This window comes from Cynocephalus volans, chromosome 3 (assembly GCF_027409185.1).
Source record: "Cynocephalus volans isolate mCynVol1 chromosome 3, mCynVol1.pri, whole genome shotgun sequence".
In the NCBI taxonomy this organism is placed as follows: Eukaryota; Metazoa; Chordata; class Mammalia; order Dermoptera; family Cynocephalidae; genus Cynocephalus; species Cynocephalus volans.
Genome location: NC_084462.1, coordinates 65,686,891 through 65,710,938, shown reverse-complemented (window position 1 = coordinate 65,710,938; position 24,048 = coordinate 65,686,891). Strand labels below are relative to the sequence as shown.

At 49.2% G+C, this 24,048-nt stretch overlaps 1 protein-coding gene across 2 annotated transcripts; it reads right to left on the bottom strand.

Moving 5' to 3' along the window:
- Window positions 1-332: 332 nt before the first annotated feature.
- SCAMP2 (secretory carrier membrane protein 2) lies at window positions 333-21,958 on the bottom strand. Of its 2 annotated transcripts, XM_063089592.1 has the most exons (10): window positions 21,815-21,958; window positions 10,829-10,897; window positions 10,305-10,403; window positions 9,658-9,786; window positions 8,450-8,567; window positions 7,728-7,853; window positions 6,881-7,040; window positions 5,651-5,752; window positions 2,101-2,221; window positions 333-1,854 (listed from the first exon to the last, which is right to left on the bottom strand). In XM_063089592.1, the coding sequence occupies exons 1-10, from the start codon at window positions 21,869-21,871 to the stop codon at window positions 1,720-1,722; spliced, it is 1,116 nt and encodes a 371-aa protein (XP_062945662.1). In that variant the 5' UTR covers window positions 21,872-21,958; the 3' UTR covers window positions 333-1,719. The 2 variants fall into 2 exon arrangements, with proteins under 2 accessions (XP_062945662.1, XP_062945663.1); XM_063089593.1 differs by lacking the exon at window positions 9,658-9,786.
- Between the last annotated feature and the right edge of the window lie 2,090 nt (window positions 21,959-24,048).

Sequence of the window (24,048 nt, the reverse complement as noted above, 5' to 3'; positions counted from 1 at the left end):
ACGTCAGGGCGCAGGAAGGGAGGAGCCCGCTGAGGGGACAGTCAACGAGGCCTCTAGGCTCCCTCCCGCCAAGACCAGCAGCTCTCAAAGTAGAGCTACTTCAAAGTTGAAGTGCCTTTGGAGGACTGCGAGTTACCCTACCCGGGCCTCCCATCCGCTTTTCACTCTTCTGAGAAAGCATCTCATCCCCAGGCGTGAAGGACTAGACGACCTGTCACAAACCAGTTACGGAGCATCTTCATTGTCCCCTCTCACTCATCCCAGGAGGGCATCGGCCCCTACCACTGTGGGCCACGCCATCTTCCCAAGTCCACCAGACATTAGGATCAGTGTTGTCTGAAAACGTCTTATTTTTATTTAAGCACAAAAATTGAGACATAACATATACATTTGTACATGGAGAAAAAAAAAATACCAGAAAGGAGTTTACAAAAGTCTGGTTGCTGCCATTATTATTCAGTGGTTCTGGGCCTGAGCAGGCTTGCAGGCCTGAGGCAGCCCAGAGGCAGGTGGCTGGCCAGCTTTGTGAGAAGTCCCCACACCCACTCCTGCAGACTCTGGAGGACAGGGTGCAAGTTTGAATGGTGGATTCCTACGTGCCCATCACAGTGATGCCCCTTGGGGAATCCCCAGGATGAGTGAAGGTGACCCAGACTTCACTCAGGGTATGGGGGGAACCCTGAGGTTTAGTCTGGAACCCTCAGAAAGATGGCTCATCAGTCCCAACTGAAGAATGCAGTTCTGGACTGATTCCCCCACCTTCCCTGAGAGTCACACAGGCTGGATATTGCTTATGGAGGGGGGCAGGGTGGAGTAGAATCTGAGGCTAAGGCAAAGGGTAGCTGTCCCACAGGAGGAGTGATGTCAAAACAAACAGCGACAAACCACCACATCAGGACAGTCAGACCCAACCCTCCTAGAGACTGCCAAAGGCTGGGCAGGACAACTTAGGGTCAATGTCCTCTACCCCTCCCCATACCCCAATCCCAACCAACTACATTGCACATTCAGGAAGTCTGAAGAGAGAAGGGCTCAGCAGGGCCCCAGAGGGTATAAGATGCTGCCCACACCAGGGGATGCAGGGGGCCTAAAGGGCTATGAACCTGTTTGTGAGGAACATGAGGCAGGGAAGAGCCTCGGGCAATTGGGCCAGAAGCTCAGGAAGCCCAAGACCTCCCCAGAGTGATCTGAGAAACAGAGCTCTCCACTCACCCAGAGTGCAGGTGGCCTAAAGAGGAGGCCATGGGAGGCTTATCCCAGCCTGGCCAGGAAGGGCAGGACTGTGCAGACTACAGGCTGTGTCTGTGGAGCCAAATCCAAGCCAGGCCTGCTGGGGGAGGAGTGGCATCCCAGGACTCTGGCAGAAAACGCCAGCTGGGGTGGGCCCAGGTCAGTGATCCCAAGTGTGTAGGGGAGTGCATGTGTGTATAGGGGGAAGAGAACTTCAGTCCCATTGCTTCCCGAGAGACAGAAGAATCCTACCAAACCACCACCAGAAAAAGAAAGATAGCTTTTTTTTTTTCCTCCTGTAAAAAATGTCCCTGTCCCTTCCTCCCTTTCCAGGGAGAGCTGGTTGCTGAAGAAGGAGGAAGAGCCCTGGCAAGACCCTCACCAAGTCTGTGCTGGGCATAACCACCGCATAAGGCACCCCTGGAAAGTGCAGCTCGGAAGGCAGACGAGAGAAAAGGCTGGGGTAGAGGGAAGAGAGAATCAGGAGGACTAATTCCCCCGGAAGGCTCCTTGGGCAGCAGATGAGGCAGCACTGCGGAAGGTTCTGTTGCTGAAGATGCCCTGGGAAAACTCCTCCTGGGCCTGCTGGAAGCTGGCCCCTGTCCGGCGGTATAGGGAATGCACCTGGGGAAGGAGATCAGGGTGAGAGGAGCCCACCAGGAACCTCACCATCCAGGTTATTATATTCCCAAAGGGGCCACCAGGAATCCAATTCTGCCTGACCGTCCCCTCCACCCCCAGCTTTGGAAAAAGGCACTGGACATTAGGGGCCCAGGAGGCCCAACTGCAGTGGTAAACATCTCGTGGCAAAGGAAAGAGACAGGTGCTTGCTTCCTCAGCTTTGCTGTTGGCCCAGCCCCCACTACTTACCCGCTTCAGGAGGAAGAGTGAGAGCACAGCACACAGGGTAAAGAAAGCAGCCACCACCATCATGATGATTGACACGGCCAAGGACTCTTGCCCCAGTGTAGACAGGGCTGCAATCCAACCACTATAAAGGCAAGAAGAGGCCAGAGGAGGCAAAGTTGCAGTGGGCCCCAGGAGTCCCTGAGGGGCTCTTCTTCAAGTGGCTGCTGTGTCCTGACCACCACTTTAGCATCTCCCTGAGCACAGGGAGTCCTGTGGGCCAGAACCTCTGGGCCTGTGAGAGGCCAAGCCTCTGTGAAGGCTGACTTCTCCAGCTGGTCCTCCCCTGGGGCCTCAGAAATTGATTCACATGGGGAATCTTCTGGCCATGTGAGGTCTCAAAGGGAAGACATGGCCAGTGCCCTCAGAGCATCAGGAGTAGCTCTGGGCTGAGCCTCTTCCTGCTGCTTCAGGGGTTGGGGGTATGGAAAGCCTAGCTGCTCACTCCTTAGGACCCGCCATGTGGGAAGGAGGACCACTGGCCAACCCATTGCGTTCATCCTGTCACCTCCCTGAGCCCCAGTGTCCTCATCTGTGAAAGGGATATCCTTACACTTCTTGACTTCGAAACTTACTATAAAGCTACAACAATCAAAACAGTGTGGGTCTGGCATAAGGATAGACATATAGATCAATGGATCAATAGATCAATGAAACACAATTGAGAGTCCAGAAATAAACCCATATATCTATGGTCGATTGATTTTTTTTTTTTTGGCAGCTGGCCAGTAAGGGGGATCCAAACCCTTGACCTTGATGTTATAACACCATACTCTAACCAACTGAGCTAAGCGGCTAGCCCAATTTTTGATAAAGTTGTCAAAAGAGAAAGAATAGTCTCTTCAATGAATGGGACTGGGAAAATTGGATATCCACATGCAAGACAATGAAGTTGAATCTTCCAGCATATGCAAAAATTAACTTAAAATGAATCAAAAAACCTATTAAGAGCTAAAACTATAAAACTCTTAGAAGAAAACAGAGGTGACTTCATGACCTTAGATTTGGCAATGGTTTCTTAGACATCACATCAAAAGCACAAGCAACCAAAGAAAAAGATAAATTGGACTAAATCAAAATTTAAAACTTTTGTCTATCAAAGGACGCTATTAAGAGAGTGAAAAACAACACATAGAATGGAAAAAAATATTGGTAAGTTACATATTTGATAAGGGCCAAGTATCCAGAATATATAAAGAACTCTTACAACTCAACAACAAAAAGACAACCCAGTCCAGGGTTCAGTCCCTGTACTGACTAGCCACCAAAAAAAAGGGCTGGCCGGTTAGCTCAACTGGTTAGAGCATGGTTGATGTTGGTAACACCAAGGTCAGGGGTTCAGATTCCCATACAGGCCAGCTGCCAGGAAGAAAAGACTTGAATAGACATTTCTCCAAAGAAGATATACAAAAGGTCAACAGCACATAAAAGATGTTCAACATCATCAGTCATTCAGGAAATGCAAATCAGAACTACAGTGAAATACTACATCTTTAAGTTGGCTATAACTTTTTTTAAAAAAGGAAAACAACAAATGTTGGTGCTATATAGGTCTAAATATGTTCTCCAAAAAGCACGTGTAAATGCTATGGTTTGAATATGTTGGAAATTTAATCCCCAATGCAACAATGTAGGAGGTGGGGTCTAATGGGAGATGTTTAGGTTATGAGGGCATGACCCTCATGAATGGATTAATACCATTTACAGAAGGGCTTGAGGCTGCAAGTTCAATCTCTTGCTCTCTCTCACCATATGAAGCCCCTCAATTTTGGACTTCCCAGCTTCCAGAACCATGAGCCAAATGGTTTACTAATTACCCAGTCTGTGGTATTCTGTTATAGCAGCACAAAACAGACTAAGACAGTTGGTGAGGACATGGAGAAACGCAACCCTCATACACCGCTGGTGGGAATATAAAATGGTGCAGCCACTGTGGGAAACAGTTTGGCAATTCCTCATTAAGTTAAACATAGAATTATCATATAACACAACAATGATACTCCTAGGTAGATAACCAAAAGAAATGAAAACATACTCAAACAAAAACTCACAAATGTTCACAGCAGCACTATTCACAAAAGCAAAAAGGTAGAAACATCCCAAATGTCCATCAACTGAGGAATGGATAATCAAAATGCTGTATATCTATATAATGGAACATTATTCAGCTATAAAAATAAATGAAGTACTAATACATACTATAACATGGATGAACCTTGAAAAAATGATGCTAAGTGAAGAAATCCAGACACAAAAGGCCACATATTGTATGATTCCATTTATATGAAATGTCCAGAACAGGCAAATCCACAAGGACAGAAAGCAAATTAATGGTTGCCAGGGCTTAGGGAAGGAGGGAATGAGGAGTGACTGCTAATGGGGATAGAGTTTCCTATGGGGGTGAGGAAAATACTTTGGAACTAGTTAGTGGTGACTGCACTACACTGTGAATGTACCAAATGTTACAAAACTGTATAGTTTCAAATGATTTCAGTGGTAAATGAAATGGTAAATTTTATGTTATGTTTATTTTACAGTTGATAACAAAAGGGGGGGAATTATACCCATTCACCATGGGTATTGTGAGGTGTGATGAGAAAATGGTCATGGAAGGGCTTTGCAAAGGCACAAGGAGGCTGGAGGCTGCAGAGCTCATCTCGGTAGACCCAGGCAGGGCAGTGAGGGAGAGCCAGGGCTCAAGCCTTCTGATTCCCGGTTCAGGGTACAAACAGCAGTTATTAATCACAGACTTTCTACCAGGATCTCGCTTTGGGTAATGAGTAATGAAACTGGGTCACTGATGAAAAGGGGCCAGATTAAAAACAGCAGGGCAAGAAGGAAGAGCAATAGTGGGAGTGCAAAGGGAGTCAGCCCTCTCCCAATGCCCTGGACTTGCCAGCTACACCAGAGGGAGGGGACCAAAATAGTGCAACCCTTCCATCCAGCCTCAGGCACTCAGCCAAGTGCCAGCCTGACCTTTCTGCAATGCTCCCTGTGCACTGTGACAGAAAGAAAACATCAGCCATCAGCTTCTCAAGACTAATTCTCAGCTGAGGACTGAGGTGCCCAGGAAACTCAAGCCAGCCATATATGCTCAAAGAGGGCAGCAAAAAGCAGCCTGTGCAGGGGAGGTGAGGCACCTGTCTTCTCAGTTACAAAGCCTCTGGAAAAAGCCACAGCTCAGGCTCTGCAAAGGCCAGGGCATCCACCAGCTGCCAGGAGGGCATGGTGAGAGAAAAGGAAGAGGCAGCAATCCAGTGCAGGACACAGCTCTGGTAACCTAAAGATTCAAGCCAAGTTCACCCACAACACTCTAGAAAGCAGAGAGTAAGGAAAGACAGCAAGTAGCTGTGGTGATGAACTGGAGAGGGGGTCCAAGGCAGATCCAAGGTGCCCCCCGAACCACGGTAGAAGTGAGGTAATCTGCAGGGCTCTCTGGGGTTGTGAAACAGGGCAAGTGAGGCTGAGCCCCACATCCAAAGCCTAATTTCCTCTGTGATGCCCCAGGTCTCACCTGTTCCCCAGGTTAGGGAGGCCAATCAACTGGATGACGTAGATCCCTATTTGACAAAAAAATACAAAGAAGAACACGAAGAAGCTGAAAGAGTTGTCTGACCTGTGGAGACAGAGGGAAATAAAAAGTCACAAGAGGACTCGAGCCGTGTTCCTTCAGCATTCCTTACTTGGCACAACATCTCTCCTCAGTAGGAGCCAGGAGGCAGGATGTGCAAGTAGACAGAGTTCAAGGGGACCAGCCATATGGTCCATAAGGTCATCTACACACAGACATCCACCACCATAATCCAAGAGCTGATAAAGTTGCTCCCCACAAAGGACAATATAAAGAGCCTAACATTCCATCTCCTGCAGTACTTACTTGCACTTCATAATAGGAAAGGAGCTGGCTGGTTAGCTCAGCTGGTGAGAGCGTGGCCTTATAAAACCAAGGTCAGGTGTTCTGATCCCCCACCGGCCAACCACCAGAAAAAAAAAAACAGGCAAGAAAATCTATGCCAAAGGCATAAATCTCCAACAATAAAACTGTAGGCCTAGGTGGAAAAAAAAGTATTTGGGGAGCAAGGAACACCAGACAAAACTGCTCAAGACAAAAAACCTGCACCTGTGTGTCCCTGAGGGCTAGAATACAGTAATGGTTCAGCTGCTGCCCCAGCCCCTCCTCCCAGGGCCTGCTGGGCTCCCAGCCCTGAAAGCATTAACCCTGAGGTACAATTCCAAAGCCCCTAGGGGTCTGTGAAGTATATCCATTAATGTTCACAGCACCTCGTCTAGGTACTGGCTGTCAGCAGATGCTCAGGAGTTACCAGGGAGCATAAGCAAGCGTGGAGAGATAAGCCATTGAAAGCACCTGTCTGATACTATTAGAGAAGCACCGTTTGAGCCTCAGAAGGGAGGTCCTAAGGAGAGTCCCCTTCTTCTTCCCAGTGACTGACATACCACTGCACCAGTCAGACTGGGAGCAGTGGGATGGCAGGTAAGGCCCCTGATGCCCTCTCTAGGTCTCCTGTCCTTAGTCCAAGCACAGGACCCAAGCAGACCTCAGGCACAACAACTGTGGAAAATGGCTCCAGGTCCTTGGCTGCTCTGGTTATGGGTAGCAACAGGAAGTGAATTTCCCCACTATTCTATTTTGCTCTAAGACTGGGATGGTGCCCAGGGCTATGGCCCTTAGCCTGCTACCTGGGATGCCAGCCATACGTTCACCCCTTGCCCCTGCCCCATTTACCTAAAGGCCTTATAGATGGGTCGGTACCAACAAAGGAAGGCACAGGGGGTGAAGATCACAAACCACAGGATCGAGAGGCCGAAGTCCACTCCCTTGGAGGTGTTGCCTATGAACCAGGCCATGCAGGCAAGCAGGTTCAGAAACAGAGTCACTGAATGCACTGAAAAAGGGGAGAAGAGAGAGATATGGCTTGTGCCACGGTGGCTGAAGAGCTCCCCAACATGCCAACTCCCCCCAGGAGAGGAAATGAGGTCCATGCTGTGAGGACAGCTGTGACACAGTACATGACCTCGGTCTGCACCTAGGCAGGGTTCGCTTCCCAAATCCTGGTTTTGTGGGACCTCAAAACCAGGGACCAAACTAAGTTCCTGAGCGGTGGTGGGGCAGCCCAGGTATGTGGGGGGTGAGGGTAGAGGGGGGATGCAGACCCAGGACTGATCCTTGGAGAATGAGGTCTTTCTCTCATCAACTCTTTTCCCTGGCCCTCGATGGCCCCCAATGGAGCATCGGGGGAGTCTTTCTCCTCACCCCTAGGAGCCTAAGGGACTGAGGAGTGGGAAAGCCTTCACCTAAGGAGGACCTTTTAGTGCAATGAGCTCTGCAGGGCCCTGCAAGTCTCTAGCTAGCCCACCCTACCTGATCTGTGGTCTGGATTGCCCCTTTCCAGGAGGTTCCCAGACAGGGAGCAGCCTGTGGGCAAGGAGCCTCCCCAGATCAGCCTAGGCACTGAGGAAGGCTGGAGTCTGCAGAAAATCTGTACTCCAGGGAGGAGCAGCCAGAGCAAAGATGGGGCTGTCAAGTCACATCCACTGTACCCTTGAGTGCAGAAGGCAGGAGCAGGACTCACACATCCAGAGATAGTAGAGCATCTTGCATATCCGCTGGTAGTCGGCAGGGATCTCTGTGGAGAAATCCTGATAGAAGAGCTTGACAGGGCACCGTGAGAGCAGGGATGGCCGGTTGTTCTCTCCCACTGTGTGGAAAGAGGTGACAAGGTAAGGGCTCAGCCTCAGAGGCAACACTGAAGAGTGCACATGCCAGCCCAGTTTATGGGCCAAAACAGGGCTTCTGGAGGGGTTCTAGCAAGCAGGGCCCAGGGTCTTCATGGAGCATGGAGTGTGGTGGAGATGAGTAATGGGACCCAAAGAGACACCCACAAGCTCACTCCAAGATAATGGACCCAAATGCACTGGGAAATACAGAGAGCTATATGGCCTAAGTGATTATCTTTATCAACAACCAACCCATAAGCATGACAATCCAAGTCATCATCATGAGCAAGGGACTGTGGGACCAGTACCTCGTGCTATCAAAAAATCGAAGAATTTTAGAACTGGGAAGGAGCGCACAAATAATCTACATCCATCAGGACTATATTGAAGATCTCCTGACTTCCAACTTAATTGCTCTCCCCCAGGAGCGGCACTCTTCGATCAAGATCTCTGCAAAGCTCCCAGCTGCCCCAGGAAGAAGGCGACTCAGTGAGTGCTGGGAGGGTCCTATGTGCAGGGGTCAGGACACTCTCCTGCCCCAGGCAGAGTGGCCCCAAGTCCCAGCAGCCTCCCTTACCATGCAAATTGGCCACAGTGTTCTGCAGCTCCCGCTCCTTGCGATCCAGCTCAGCAGCTTTCCTATCCAGTTCTTCCTGCTGCCGGAGCAGGCCTGCCTGGGCTGCAGCTGCCACAGCCTGGAGACAGCAGGGGACGGGGGGCGGGCAGCCAGACACAAGAGACAAAGGAATAGTGTCAGCCTGGGCAGGCAGCAGAGGGGCCTTGTCCCAGGCAGGAAGAGCCAGCAGAGAGTCCCAAAGGCAGTACCACTCCCACAGAGTGTCTTGGGTACCAGAGACCATCACAGAGAGGCGAAGGTGACCTGCTCCCATATAACCTCTGGCCCCTTAGCCATTACCAGGGCTGTCCTCTCCCCTCATCCCTAACCTTGAGATAGGAAAACTATCCCCAGTGGCTTCCCCTTCTCTCCCCAACACTGGAATCCAGGCAGAGTTCAGTTGTAGTGACCTTTGGGGATAACAACAAAGGGGAAAAGACCTCCCAAGAGACTGGCCTGTAGCCAGAAACCCAAGCCTCATTTGAAGAGCCTGGAGGATGTGTGTATGAAGAGAGAATGGTGCAGTGGAGAGGGGAGACACTGAGGGCAGATCGTGTGTCCCCAGGCCTCGGGAATCTGTATTTAAACACTCTCCCTGCCACTCATCCCCCAGGAGCCGCCTCCCAAGGTCCACCTGAACTGAGCTGATGGCCTGAACTGTGAGTGTCTACACCCAAGGACACTGCCTTAGGCATGGCCCTGCTCTGCTGACTTTCATGGCATGCAGAGTCCAAGCTTTTTGTCCTCTCCAGGCACAGAAGAGCCTCTGAGTGGGGAAGCTGGGGGACTGTGTGAGCCTAAGCAGAACTGGGCCCAGGGCCTCAGCGTTCCAGCCCAGACCCCGCTCCTGCTGGCTGCTGCTACTGTTAAAGCCAGCTTCCTCGTGAAGAATGAGACTACCATCCTTTTCAGGGAGCAGATATCAAACTGGTCATCTCGCAGGATGACAAACCAGGCATACAGCTATATATGTACATACATACACAAACACTGCTCTCCAAAAGTTCTAAAAAGCCTCCTCTCCCCAAGTCTGTGACTTCAATTGAGCAGGACCCAGCTCCCTCCAACCCGCCACCCAGCTGAACATAAAATTCAGCCCTGCACGTAAGGCTTGCCTCCCCTGCATAGGCACGAGGGCCCTCCCTCTTGCTCATCTACACTTGGCCTACCTTTGGAAGCCTTTGCATGTAGCTGTCTCTGAGAATACTATCTCTTCCTAGCAGCATCTGCCTCTCTGAGAGCTTGCTCACTGCCAGGAATCGGGTAGGCAGGAACTTGCTGGCCTGTCTAAGCAGGAGCTGCAACACACAACTCTACTGTGGGTATGCTCACAGGGCAGCGAGGAGAGTGCAGGGAGGGCAGTGAGGTGACAGAGTGGAGGGTCAGGCACAGAGCAGACAAGAGTCACAGTATTTGGGGAAGGGCTGAAGGAAAATAGGAAAGAAGACAGGAATAAATGAGGTTAAAAAAGAGAGAGAGAGAAAGAGATTCTGGGCCCCGAGAAAGAGAGAACAAACCAAAGGCCCAAGAAGGACCTGGAGCGGCACAGCAAGAGAAAACGAAGACACCAAGCACTCCAGCCTGGGAGTAGAGCTTATTTTTTGGTGGTGGCAGTGTGGTGGGCAGGTGCGGATATCAGTTGGCAGAACAGCCCCTCCACTTGTAAGTGACTCACTCCAGAGAAATTAGGAAGAGAGCCCTTGAAGGGGAGCCAAGGATTAAGGCCCTCTGCCCGCTCTGGCCCCAGGGCTCAGCTACTGGTCTGGGTGATTCTCTCACTGGAGAAGAGAGGCCATAGGGTTTTTGTTAGCAGTACCTGGGGGGTTGGCTGGGTTGGTTCCACTGAGGGCTGGAGAACTGCCGGCTGCGAGGGCCCAGGGAGTTGTGTGACAGGAACTGTTGTCGCGGCATTTGTCTGCATGGGACAGATCAAAGGAGAGAAGTGAGTGGGCTCTATTACTGGCACACCCACAGCAGGGTGAGTGACACTCCTGCCTGGGAGGGGCACTCCCTCTGGGCCTGCCCTGGCCTTCCACTGCAGCTTCTTAACCAACAAGCCTCAGGCTCAGGGCAATCTCATCCCTAATCCAGCACCCCTGGCCTCGCAGGATCCACAGCTCTCCACACTGCCCTGGCCTCCTAAGGGAGGCCCAGCTCATGGATCCCACAGGGAGAATTCCAGAAAGCCTGTGTCCCCCACTCACGAATTCATGTTAAGACTGTCCCTTTGAGAACTGTAGCTTCTCAGAGATGCTTCTGTCTCTGCCAAGGCTTCTTGCCCAAAGACCCCAGCACCACCCAGAGGACCACAGGACTCAGAAAGAGGGCACGTTCACCAACCTCTGAGAAGGGGTTGAACTCAGACAGGCCACCCTGAGGGGCACTGGTCAGCTGGGTCACAGAGGGATCCTGACAAAGTGAAAAAGAGGCATTAGACACTGGGGACAGGAGGGAACCCTGGTGACACCTGGCTGAAGTTAGGCTGCCCCAGGAAACCTCTCTTGAAGGCTCTTGTGCCCACCCCTACCAACCGTAGCTGCAATCCCACCTCCCTTTTTGGAAAAGGTTCAGCCCAGCTGACTTCCCAGAGAGACCCAGAGCAAGCTTTACGCTGAGGCCTAAGACAGACACCACACACATTCCTGTCAGTGCCCATGTAGATGCAGAACGGTTCATCATATTTACCTCCAGGGAGGGGGGCTTTTGGGGGGGGTGAATGGAGGGGTGGGGGTGGAAACTTTTCACTTTATAACTTTCTGTGCTGTTTTATTTATTATTATACAGAAATCATTTATTCCTCTTATTTTCTGAAGAACAGATTAAGGTTCTGATTTTATTAAATCAGGCTCACTTGCTAGGGGTAGAGACATGAAGGGCCCAGATGAAAATCGAGGAAAATGTTTTCAGTTTTTATTGTTTTCAAAAAATGCAAAACTGTCCTCAGAACGCAACCTTGTCCAAGTTTTCAATCCTCCCTTTCCCATCAAATCTCAGCATGAGGCTCCTGCCATCCTCTGGCTCAAGCAATCCCCTGGTGGCTTGGGTGGGTCTGTCCTCACCCGGTCCCTCCACTACACCCTCCCCTTCCCGGTAATAGGTGCAGGGCTCAGGTCCATGTCCATGGCCACACCCCGACTCTGGAAGAAATAGCCAGGAAGGTGGCCAACCTGCCACCAACCTCTAGCCTTGGGGGCCTGGCCCCCATCTCCACAACTTGCCTCGAGCCCCTCCCTACTCGACCAAGATGCTCCCATCCTTCAGGCCTAGCCTCACCTCCACCAGGAAGTCTCCACAGACCCAACTCTTAAACACAATGTTAACACTGGACAGACTCTCACAGAGCAACTCCCTCAATCTGTAGATGCAGAAAATGACACTTGTCATGGTGAAGTAACTTGTCCTAGGTCTCAAAATGGGAGCTCACTCCCTATTCTGAATATTTAGGAGCTGAGGGCCAGTACTGAATGTGCCTTCTGGCTTTTTCACAGATACTAACTCTATCTTCCTACCTGGGCCACCAGTTTCTAGAGGGTGAGACTGGGTCCAATCCCCTCCAGGGCCTAGCCCAGAGCTGGGCACAGCCCAAACTCACTGTGTCTCTGGACAGGGCTCATCTTATGCAGCCCCACCCACCTCCAACCTCCTCTGCAACAGACTGTGGCTATGTCTCTTCTGCTGGACACCACCTCTGCTCTGGTGGCTCCTTCAACTTGGACAAAGTGACAAGGTGAGGTTTGGGAGGCCACCTCAAGCTGGAAAAACTGACCTTGAGTTTATTTCATGGCTAAATGACTAGTTGTTTTCTCCCAGAATTAACTGGCTTGCAGCAAGAAGATTTGGGGCTCAGTATCTGTTCCCCTTTCAGACTTAGCAGACACCTAGCCACAGCTGAGTGAGAGCTGAAGCCACTGAAATCAGATCACTCATCCAAGGAACTGGTTATACAAGTCTGAGTCACCAGAGGACAGAGGAACAGAGGGACAGCTCTGGTAGCAGTTTCAGGTGCTGGCACATACACACCTGGTTGAGGTGCATCTGTTTAACAGGCAACCTCCAGGCCTATGAAGAGATGCCACTTCCTTTACCAATGGCAGACAGAAGTGAATTCTGGGGTGGCATAGGGATGGTGTCTACTCTGATCCCTCCTCATATAAACAGATCCTGTCTACAGCTGGCTGGTTAGCTCAGTTGGTTAGAGCATGTTGTTATAATACCAAGGTCAAGGGTTCAGATCCCCGTACTGGCCAGCTGCCAAAAAAAATAATGATAAACAAAATAAATAAATAAACAGACCCTGTCTCCACTGGTAGTCTGGAAACCCTTTGCAGCCAGATGCATCTGTGTATACTTCATACTTCTAGCTCCCAATGCTTGGTGAAGGGCCGAGGCAGAGCAGTAGCTCAGCATATGCATGAGAAGAAATGCTGCACACTGGAGGGCCACTCCTTCCTCTAGGAAGCGCTGCCCAAATGCTAGGCATGGAGGAAAGGGGGCACCTGCATCACAGCAGCAGCCCAAGGTCCAGAGCATCTTGCCTGGAAGAGGAATCTAGAATACTCTGAGACACACCTGAGGAAACCTGGGCTCTTCTTGAAAGATGTGGGTGGCTTTAAGAGAAGCAGAGGCCTGGTAGCAGAGGGAGAGGGAAGGAGGAGCAGAAGAAAGGAGCTGACATTTATGACTGTATACTATGTGCCAGACTCACCACACAATGATGCTATTATGAAATTCCAAACATCCCAGAACTGGCCACTGTGTCAAGCTGTCAGGAAAGAAGGTTCTACCAGCCTTCCTCAACCTGGTTCCTTGAGAGACATATGCCCCACTGTCCTAAGGAATTCCCTATCTATAATGACTCAACTTCTCTGCATCTAGGATGGTACCAGTTGTAGTCCATCCTTGAGAGAACTGAAGAAACCGATCAGCTTCTATGGCTCAGTTGTGGAACCCTGGCTGAGAAAAGCTATAACATATTTCCTCATTTAACCCTCACAACAACCCAAAGAGGGAAAAGTATTTATATTTTGCAACTGGAAAAGTCTAAGCTTGGAGAGGAGAAGTAGTTCGTCTAAGATTTCAGGGGTAGGGCTGGCCGGTTAGCTCACTTGGCTAGAGCACTGTCCTGGGAACACCAAGGTCAAGGGTTTGGATCACTGTACTGGCCAATTGCCAACAACAACAACAACAACAACAACAAAAATCTCAGGGTAGTGGCTGGGCCAGGTCTGAATTCAAGTCTGTCTATCTCCAGAGACATGAGATGGTAAACCTGAGAGAGTAAGGGATTCCAAAGCCTGGTACAGAGCCTGCCAAATGGAAGATGTTCAATCAGTACATGGTCAAATGAATGAACCCCACTTCAGAAGGACACGGATGAGGCCTTCTGCTTATTTCCTTATTGGACTTCAAAGAGCTGGTTCTTAAGAAACAGTCTCAGTAAGACATATGCAGAGAGTCTTTTGAGTAAGGACCACACTGACTGGCCTGAATGAGGACAATTAGCTTTTACTCTGAGTCACAAGTAGGAAGTCAACAGCATCAACCTTCTTTCCCACTCACCAAGCCTCACCTGGCTCTTAAGTGGGTCAGGTAGATACTTAAAAGGATAGTGAGGGCTACGTTTCACTTATGAAGGAGAAGTAACATAAAACCCCCTCAGCGCCACCCAGACTGGCTAATGCCCTTTACTGATTAATATCAAATAAAAAGCTCTTAAACTCAGTTCTTTTCATTTAGTGAACAGCTACAATGTGAGGGACACACCAAAATGAACAGGGCACCACTCCTGCCCTTCTGGAGTCCACAATCTGGTAGTTGAGACAAGTAGACACACCCCAGGTGAGGGAAGACACCTTAGAGGGCTTTAAGAAAGGCTAGGTTCCAAGAAGGAGGGTAGAAGGCGAGCAAAGGGCCTGGTCAGCTCGGTTCATCCCCGCTCAGGGGCAGGGGAACACGTCTACGTGGCTGGGTGGGAGGGCACTGAGAGTAAAAAGGCAGGCAGAGCTAGGCTGGGAATCTGCCGCAGGGCATGAAAAACACACCTGCTTTCACAGGTTTGGAAGCCTCCTTCCATGCACTCCAGAGCTCCTGGCTGTGCCTGAGCTCTCTGTGACCTGTCCTTGCCTTCCCATTCTGTACTCCACCAAAGCTCCCAGTGTGAGGTTTATTTCAAGCTCCAAAGAAACACATTAAATAAATACCTCACCAACTAAAAAAACTCAGTTCATTCTCTCTGGAAGGCAGAGAGTCACCAGCACTATGAATGAAACCTCTGTGAAGTCCTGTTTGCTTTGGACATGAGGCTGTATGACATGGAACAAGAAAAGGCAATCACCCCAGAGTGGCTGGCTGGGTCCAGGGCACACAGAGAACCATAATTGACCCTGACGCCTCTGACCCGCAACCCAAGAATCCATTCCAAAGAAATATGACAAAAACATGTAGAAATACATACTTGTAAAGATATTCATTGCGCCAGGATTTACAATAGGAGGAAAAAGCGGGAAATAAATATCCAAGGACAGAGAGCATAAGTATGTTTTAGTGTACCTCCCCTTGAAGGCTTAAGCAGCCATTAAAAATCACAGCTATGGGCCGAGCCCGTGGCGCACTCGGGAGAGTGCGGCGCTGGGAGCGCAGCGTCCCGCTGCGGGTTCGGATCCTATATAGGAATGGCCGGTGCACTCACTGGCTGAGTGCCGGTCACGAAAAAGACAAAAAAAAAAAAAAAAAAAAAAAAAAAAATCACAGCTATGGGCCAACCCCGTGGCGCACTCGGGAGAGTGTGGCGCTGGGAGCGCAGCGTCCCGCCGCGGGTTTGGATCCTATATAGGAATGGCCAGTGCACTCACTGGCTGAGTGCCGATCACGAAAAAGACAAAAAAAAAAAAAAAAAAAAATCACAGCTATGAAGACAGTGCAGCAATACAGAAAAGGCTTTGTTATATAAACACCAAATTATGGTTTTATCAAAAGTACTCATATGAAAAAAGACCGGCAGGAAAACACATCAAAATAACAATGGCTGCGAAATGGTAGAAATAGGGATGAGTTATTTTCTGTCTTCCAAATTGTCTATAATGTGATTATGTTATTTTTACTTTAAAAACACATACATACATATTTTTAAAAAGAGAGTGTCTGAGAACCCACTAAATGATCTTGGGTCTCCCTCCCTGCCACAGGCAGTGATGTATAGAACTGTCCAGAAAAGCACGTCTAAATTCTGCATCCCACTCCTCTAAGCACAGTCTATCTTCAAACTGAGACACTTGACATATGCTCCCACCTCTGTCTGCTACTCCCTACACAAACCATTCTACACCAAGTTCTGGACTGGGGCACCAAGCAAAAGCCTTGATTCCCGCCCTCAAGAAGCAAATACTACAGAGAATCAAACAGAAGCCAGAGCAAGAAGTGATGGCACATGATCAGTGCTGTAATGGGGTGAGGGGGAACATGGCAGGGTCACTGAGGAGCAAGTGACTAAGCTGTCAAGGGGAGTCGGGAAGGCTTTATTGAGTTGGTATCTGAGCTGAAGCTTGAGAAATAAAAGGATTTAGCAAGCGGTAAAGAGGGAGCCAGAACCATATTTGCAAAGGCTCAGAATCTTTAAAAAGACCTTGCATGTGTTTAGGGAATGAGAGAAGGTTACGGAAGCCGTGGAGCAGAGTGTGTGGAGAGAGAGAGAGGAGCCAGGAGTGTCAGGGAACCAGTCTGAAGAGGGCGGGGCCAGACTGTAAGGGTTTGGGCAGTGGGGAACGACTAGACTATGTGGGCACGGGGTGTGATGTTCATTCTGGCAACAGTGAGGAGAATGTAATATACGGGGAAGGACACGGTGGAGACAGCCTGAGACACAGCCATCTCAACATAAGTGACAGTGAGGACTGAGCTAAGGATGGCAGCCAGGGATGGAGTAGAGGGGAGGGACTCCAGAGACCCTTCTCAGGTCGATGCCACAGGCTCTGGGTTGGTTGGGAAATGGAAAGACTGCAGGGCAGGAAAGGGAAGGGAAAGGAAGGAGATGTTGCTAGCCAGTGTGACTGGTGAGCAGTGCCATCGTTAATCAAGATAACTGATCACGGCAGAGAAAAAAACAGGTTTTTCAGGGGTGAGTGTGGGTGGGCAGGGAGAGATCTGAGAAGATACTGAATTGGACTGGAGATACTGGTAGAATACCCCTGGTTGGAAAAGTTGGAAAGATCCAGTTGAGAGTTGGAAATACTGGTTTGAAGCTCAGGAGAAAGGGGAGGGCTAGAGATCTGGATCTGGGATCGCTAGTGTGTGGATGCTCTTAAGCCACAGAAATGAAGGTATAAAGTGAGAACCAGGTCACAGAAAGAACTTTTGATTTTCCTAAACATATGAAAACAGGTGGATGATAGTCATCAGGATTAAGGAGGCCAAGGATGGAGAGAATTTCGAGAGAGATTCTTAGCCAAACAAGTGTGTGAGCCAAAAGCAGCAGACAAGAGACCACAGGATCTAAGAGTGAGGAAGTGCCTGGGGCTGCAGGGGTGACAGGCAGGACATAGGAGTGCAGGGGTGACAGCATGAGGGAGTGGCTTTTGATTCTTGGTGCTGTTTCACCTGAAATACCCTATCATCTGTCAGGCTTTCTGCTCTCAGGCCAAGCCTTTTATGTCTTTCTTCCGAGATCCCTCACAGTTCCTTCAAGGCACTGCCCTTATCCTACCTATCGTGTGCTGTCATTATCAGTGAGCATTTCTTAGCTCTCCTGCCAGATTAGAAGCTCTGGCAGACCACTGACCATGTACTGTGCCCATTTACCTTGGTCTCCCACAGAGGCCTGCAGAGCAGCAGGGTCTGGGAGATGTGCACTAACGTGAGCATCTCAAAGGAGCACTTGCTGGATAGGACACAACTAGCAAATGTATACATCACTCTTTTCTGAATGAATGGCAAGTATCTCTTGCTTGTCCTAGTTAAATATTACCATTTCTCTGAACATAGGATTATTCTACACCAAGTGGCTCCAAAGAAACCTTAACAGAAGTGCAGAGTCAAAGTTTACCTGTGTCTCCGACCAAGTTCTTTCTAACACTGGCTCCAAGTGCCAACCATAGAGGCAGGAATACCCCATCTGGGCAGCTATTTGGAGTCAGAGATAAGCTCTAAGAACCTTGCTATTTTCAAATTTCCTTTCTCCTACCCCCAAGTTTCTTGAAACACTGCTCCTGTTCCACAGGAACTTTCTACCAGGTCCATCTGGTGGTTCTGAGAATTCCCAAAGTTATAGTCCAGCTGCAGCCGACCCCCAGTGGCGAAACCCTCAGTGTCTGTGCAGGGAATTTCATGTAATGTTGTTCACACCCAAGTCACGCTTTTGCCACCACTTTCTCCTCCCACAGGAGAGAAATGTTTCAAATACTTGGGAAGCAGCCACACCACTGAGATTATCTTTTTAACTGCAAGGAGGCAACGTGTGAAAGTGATATTGTGTGATTTGGCAACTAATGAACACTGAAAGGCTTCTTCTGCTCAGCACCATCTATTCCACTCCCCCTCCTCGAGATCAATGCTGTCTGCCTGGTATAATCTGGCAGAAGTGCCGACTAGGAAAGCAGCCCTGGCATTTGCCAGAGTGGTCTGATTTTTAGTAGACTACTGAAAAATAAAATGGACAGTACAACACCTCCCTTTAGCTCTCTACCTCTTCATCCTCTGACGACACTTAATGAGAAACTTTTGGGAGCAGACACCCTGGAATCATTCCAAAGCAGGGACCCGAACACCCAGAGGGTACAGAGCAGATGCACCATAATTAGCAGAGGAATTAGGGTGTGCCAGTAGAGGTTGTGAAATCGGCAACACTTGGCTTGCAGTTTCCTGCTTCCTCCTAGGAGTTTGGTAAACCTCTACTGCAGTCTTGTGACTTAACTTTCCATTCATAGCTCATACTTTGTAGGAAGTTTTCTAATAATCCCAATTATAACTATATGCAAGGAAGAGGTCATAAAAACTCACGCCCTCAGTGCCAGTGGGAGTGGAAGTAGGGGCTTGATAAAGAACTTGGATGAGTCAACTTAAAGGCACACTGGGAGTTTCATGACAAGTGAGCAGAAAAAGGTTCCATGATTGAGTAATTTTGAGAAATTGCTGGGTCAAACAGAGCTGAGCAAATGTCTTTATTGTAGGATTTCTCAGAGACTTTAATAAACTAGCAAGCCTTGTTGATCTTCCAGAAAAATGAAACAGGTAGCAATTCCCAAGCCAATTTGACCACAGAACACTGAGCACCTGTCAGTACTGGCATTACTCAGAACATACACTAGTTTTTTTTGTTTTTGGGGGGGTGGCTTGCCTATGCAGGGACCCAAACCCTTGACCTTAGTGTCACAACACCTCACTCTAACCAAATGAGCTAAATGGTCTGCAGAGAGGAGGCTATTTAAACACACACACACACACACACACACACACACACACACACACACACACACACACACACACACACACACACACACACACACACTTAGCTTATAACTTAGCTAATAACAATTTGTTACTTTTTTTTTGGTGGCTGACCAGTACACGGATCGAACCAACTGAGCTAACTGGCCAACTTCCCAATTGGTTACTTTCACCATTACCAGTACTCTCATTTTGAGAATGGGACAAAGTGATGGTGTTACATCCTTTACTCGACTGGCCTAAAATAATGCCAAGGCAGTTTAACACCAATGTCTGAGCTTCAAAAACCTTTAAAACAGCACTGTTCTGGGAATGAGAGCCGGGTCTGAGCCCCTTCCTGCTAATTAGCTAGTGACTTTGGCACATCCCATCCTCACTTGGGTCTTGGTTTCCTCATCCGTAAACTGAAGAGGTTAGAATAGATTTTTGAGAACGTTGCCAGTGATAACAGTCAACCATGGGCTCTGAATGCTAAGTATATTTTTGTAATCTACCATTATATGGGGTGATGGAAAAAAACAACTGCTCTGGAGGCTGACTAGGTGTGACAGTTTCTGAGTCTATCGCCTCTCCTCTTGCTCTCTCCTGAGATCTGTGCCAACACCCTGAGTAAATGAAGCTGGGCTCACACCCAGTCACCCAAGGGCTGCAACCTCCCAATGTCCCAGGCTGGCATTTAAGGAAGCAGACACTACCATCTTGAGGGAAGGGAGGGCAGCTCTGACCAGGAAAAGGGATTCGGGGAGCTCACATCCAAAGCTGCTTCTCCCCACACAACTGTGTGCCAAGAGGAAAAACACAGTCCAGGACGAGGAGGAGCAGCATCGCAGCCAGCCACATCTCTTCTTCTCACACAGGATTCCCTACCAGATGTTGCTGGTTTACAGGACCACAGCTGCTTCCTGTCCTATCATATCCTGGGTCTGCCTGATGGACAGACTGCCTTGCTTGAACTTGGAAGCTACTTCTACCACAACTGGCACAATTATTTCTGGGGCTGGAGATGTGGCTTAAGACTTTCAAGTAGCTATTAATACAAGGCAGAACTATCTAACCCACTGCTAGCACCAGAGAAAAGCTTTCTGTGTCTTTGGACAGCTGATTGCCTCTAACTGTCAGATAGCAGCAGACATTTTATTTCTAATTCTGACAGGACAAAAAAAAAAAGAAAGAAAAATCATCTTACACCACACACACCAAAACGCTACTAGAGCCTCATTAAAACCCAAATCCCAGGGCCGAGCCCGTGGCGTGGCGCACTCGGTAGAGTGCTGCGCTGGGAGCGCGGCGACGCTCCCGCCGCGGGTTCGGATCCTATATAGGAATGACCAGTGCACTCACTGGCTGAGTGCTGGTCACGAAAAAACGACAAAAAAAAAAAAAAAAAAAAAAAAAAAAAAAAAACCAACCCAAATCCCAGAATTAAACAGCAGTTTTGTAATTAAAGCAAAACAGTTACCAGAAGACACTAGCAGAAGAAAAAAAAAAAAAATGCAAATGCTCTTTCTTTACTCAACTAACAGAGATGACTGCTTGCCTTACATAAGAGACAAAGTCCTTGCAAAGGCTCTGTCAAGAAGCATTAAGGTACAAGAGAAACGTTCAGAATTCCCTAATGTTACAATGAACAAGCTACCGAAATTTGCCTTGAGGGCTCCGGTTGACTAAATCACCTTGAGACCAAGAAGCAAGCCTACAATGTTCACTCTCCTATTTCGTTCAAGTCTCCTTTGCCTTTGCTCTGACCCTTCAAGGGATTCAAGGTGGGAAAGCTATACTGTGAGTTACAGGAAGGACCCCAAGGACTTCCTGGACACCTGCAGGAAACTTTGAATCAGCCAACTACCAAAACAAAGTACAAGCAACATGAGTTAATGTGCCTGGTGACATCCTGACAGCGCAGAAACATCAGTGCTCATAAATCACCAGTCAGCACAAGTAAGTTTCCCTAGAACTGGTTTTGAGCAGACATGAAACAAGAGGCATGGGAGCTTCCGAGCTAAGAGGAGTTCCAGCCCTTCACCATAGAAAGAGGTCATCCCTGGGCTCTCAACTTAAAGGCAGAAAGGTTTTGACGCTTTAAGAAAGAAGAGTGTTTCTTTCTTGACTGTTCAAAAGGTCAGGCCAGCTCATAGGTCAGTGCGTCTCAACTACCCTGCCACCACACACAGGTCCATCAGACCATCATCCTTGTGCTTCAAGACTCTTTCAGAGTCCCCTCATCCTCCTCTTTTCCTAACCGGAGCTCTCCTATCTGGCCAAACCCCACTCCACAACAGATCCACGGCCAAGGTGTGGAATTCTTATCAAGGCCATTTTTCAACCTGGGCTATCTTCCCACCCTCTCCCAGCCTTCTTTTCCTGACAATTCTCAGGGACTCTCCTATATTTTATACGCGAGTTTGACAGCTAGTGGTGGTGGTATGGAGAAGAGTCTTGGGCTTTTCCCACATTTCTCCATCTCACCAGAGGTTCCACTTCCTCATTATGTTGCTGTCACCCTCTTAAAAGGTGACTCAAAGACAGGTATCTTCCCAAGACTGCGTAAATGTGACAGCTACATTTTGCTTTTCTCCCTGACATTAGGATATCTCCTCCAGGGTCCGCCCAAGCCTGCTCCAGTCCCCTTCCCCAGGAGTGTCCAGCAGAGCGGCTACGTCCCAATGCTAGAAGATCCCACCCCTTCCCAGGCTGCCGCGCCTCGCCGCCTCCCCAGTTCCACCTGCTGCTAGTCCCGCCCCCCAGACGCCACGATAGGCCAGCCCTCAAAGCCCGCTCTCCCATTGGGCAGATGACCCGTCCCTCCTACGCCACGTCCCCCGACTCTAGCGAAAAAGGCCCGGGCCGCGGCCCCTGGCCCTGTAGGGATCTGTGAGATGGGAGCTCTACCTGGAAAGGATTTACGTCCACTGGGTCCGCGAAGGGGTTGGTGTCAAAGGCCGACATGGTGGCCGGGGGCCTGCGGGCGAGCTCCGCGAGCGCTGCTGCCTCCGGACACCCAGACCCAGCGGCTCTCTGTGTAAGCCCTCCACTTCCGGGAGCGAGGCAACCTTTCTGGCGCAAGCGCAGCGCCCTCCCAGAGGGGCGTGGCCTCGTGACGTAACAGAGGCCCGCTCCGCCCCCTGCCGCCCCCTTTCCCCCTGGAAAGCTACAGAGAAGACTTCTGCTTCCATCCACGTCTTCCCTCTGCCACAGATTCTGGGGTCGGGGCTGCGCAGAGGGACTAGGGAGCCAGAGGCGGAGTCGGAGCCCTTCCAGTGTGACACCTTCCAGTTTTGTGTTGCTAACACAAAGCACCAAAAGTGGGACAAGAAACCTAACCCCTTCACTTTCTCGAAGGACAACTTTGGGAAGTCCGCACCAATCTTAGAGCAGGCGACAGGATTGACAGATGGGCGAGAAGCCTTGGGCAAACTAGGAAAGGGTTCTGGTGAAAGGCGCCAGGTAGAGGGTTTCTCCTCCGAAGAACAGTGCTCCGAAAGAGAGAAACACGAGGACCACACAACGGCCCTCCACGCTAGCTGAGAGCGTTAACTTTTTTTTTTTTTTTGGCGGCTGGCCGGTAGGGGGATTCGAACCTTTGACCTTGGTGTTATCAACACCGCACTCTAACCAACTGAGTTAACCGGCCAGCCCATGAGCCCTCTTCTTTTAGGTCTTGCCCCTAACGTCAAGTTTCATAGATGTAGGGATGAAGATCCCTGGTCCCAAGCAGGTTTAGGGACAGTGTTGGGATTTGAACCTGGGCATCAAGCATTTACTATGTGAATGAGAAAGTTCAACAATAGTTGAAAGTTCTCCCACCTCTCTCAGTCATGGGAGAGGTAGCGGAATCACTTCCCACAGGTTCACTTTTTAATTATTCATAGCTCTCTGGCTTTCTTCATCTCTGCTGCCGTGGTCATTTTTCTACCCTTGATGAGTAAGTATGGGGCTGCTAATTGGTCTGTTGTTCTTCATGTTGTAACCAGAGATCTGTTTAAAGGGGACAAAATTATCATGGAAATTTCTGTTTAAAATCTTCCAATTAATTTTCATAAAGATTCAAACTCTGGGCCAGCCCCTGGCTCACTTGGGAGAGCGTAGTGCTGACAACACCAAGCCAAGGGTTAAGATCCCCTTACCGGTCATCTTAAAAAAAAAAAAAAAAGATTCAAATTCTTAGTTTGGCTTAAGGTCCTGTAAGATCTGCCCCCACCTCTCTCCTTCCCACCCCTTCTCTTGCCCACTCCCCTGCATTCCAGCTATCCTGGTGACTTCAGTTCCCCAAGCTTCCCTTGTTTCCTCCTGCCTCAGGGCCTTTGCACATACTGCTCCCTCTACCTGGTATACTCTGAAGTGCCCATGCCCTCCATCATCCTGTAGTTAACTTCAATTATCCTTAAATCCAAGTTCAGATCCCCTTTCCTTAGGGATACCTTCCCTTCATTCTCTAGGTTAAATCAGCCCACTCCCTGTCATAAGTTCTTATGTTATCCTGTAGTTTTCCTTCATAATACCTATTGCAAATTGCAATTACATGCTTGTATAGGTGGTTATTTGTTTATGTTTGTTTCCTTCATTAGACTGTAAACTGCATGAAGGCAGGAGTCAGGTCTGTTTTGCTCACTGTTGTATTTCTGGCACTAACATCGTACCAAGCACATGATAAGTCATTTAGTAAATATTTACTGTTTCCCTCCTCCACTTTGTAAGAACCCAAATGCCCCAAGGGATAACATCCTGATCACATAAGCCCTTCTCGGCCACACCCCATCAAGGCGCTGGTTGCCCTTCTCTTCTGTACTCTCCTTCCCGCCGGCACGAATTGCACACCAATCAGCTCACCCCCCAAGCCCCATGTGGTATGCTAAGTAGGGATTGTATTTTAAGCCAATCAGCTTTCCCTTAAAACCCTATATATATGTGTGTGTGCTGCCTAATAAACGAGCCCTCTCCAGTGGATCTCAACTGGTGTTGACTCGTCCTTTCACACTTCTCTTACCTTTCCCCTGTCTAAATCCCAACTAGCCTTTAGGGTTCAGTTTAAGTTTTCTTCAGGAAACAACCTCAAGTGGGAGGGTGAGAAGGGATCCATGTTTGTGTCCCCTTAGAAACTCCCTACTTCTAAGCTCCTGTGGTCA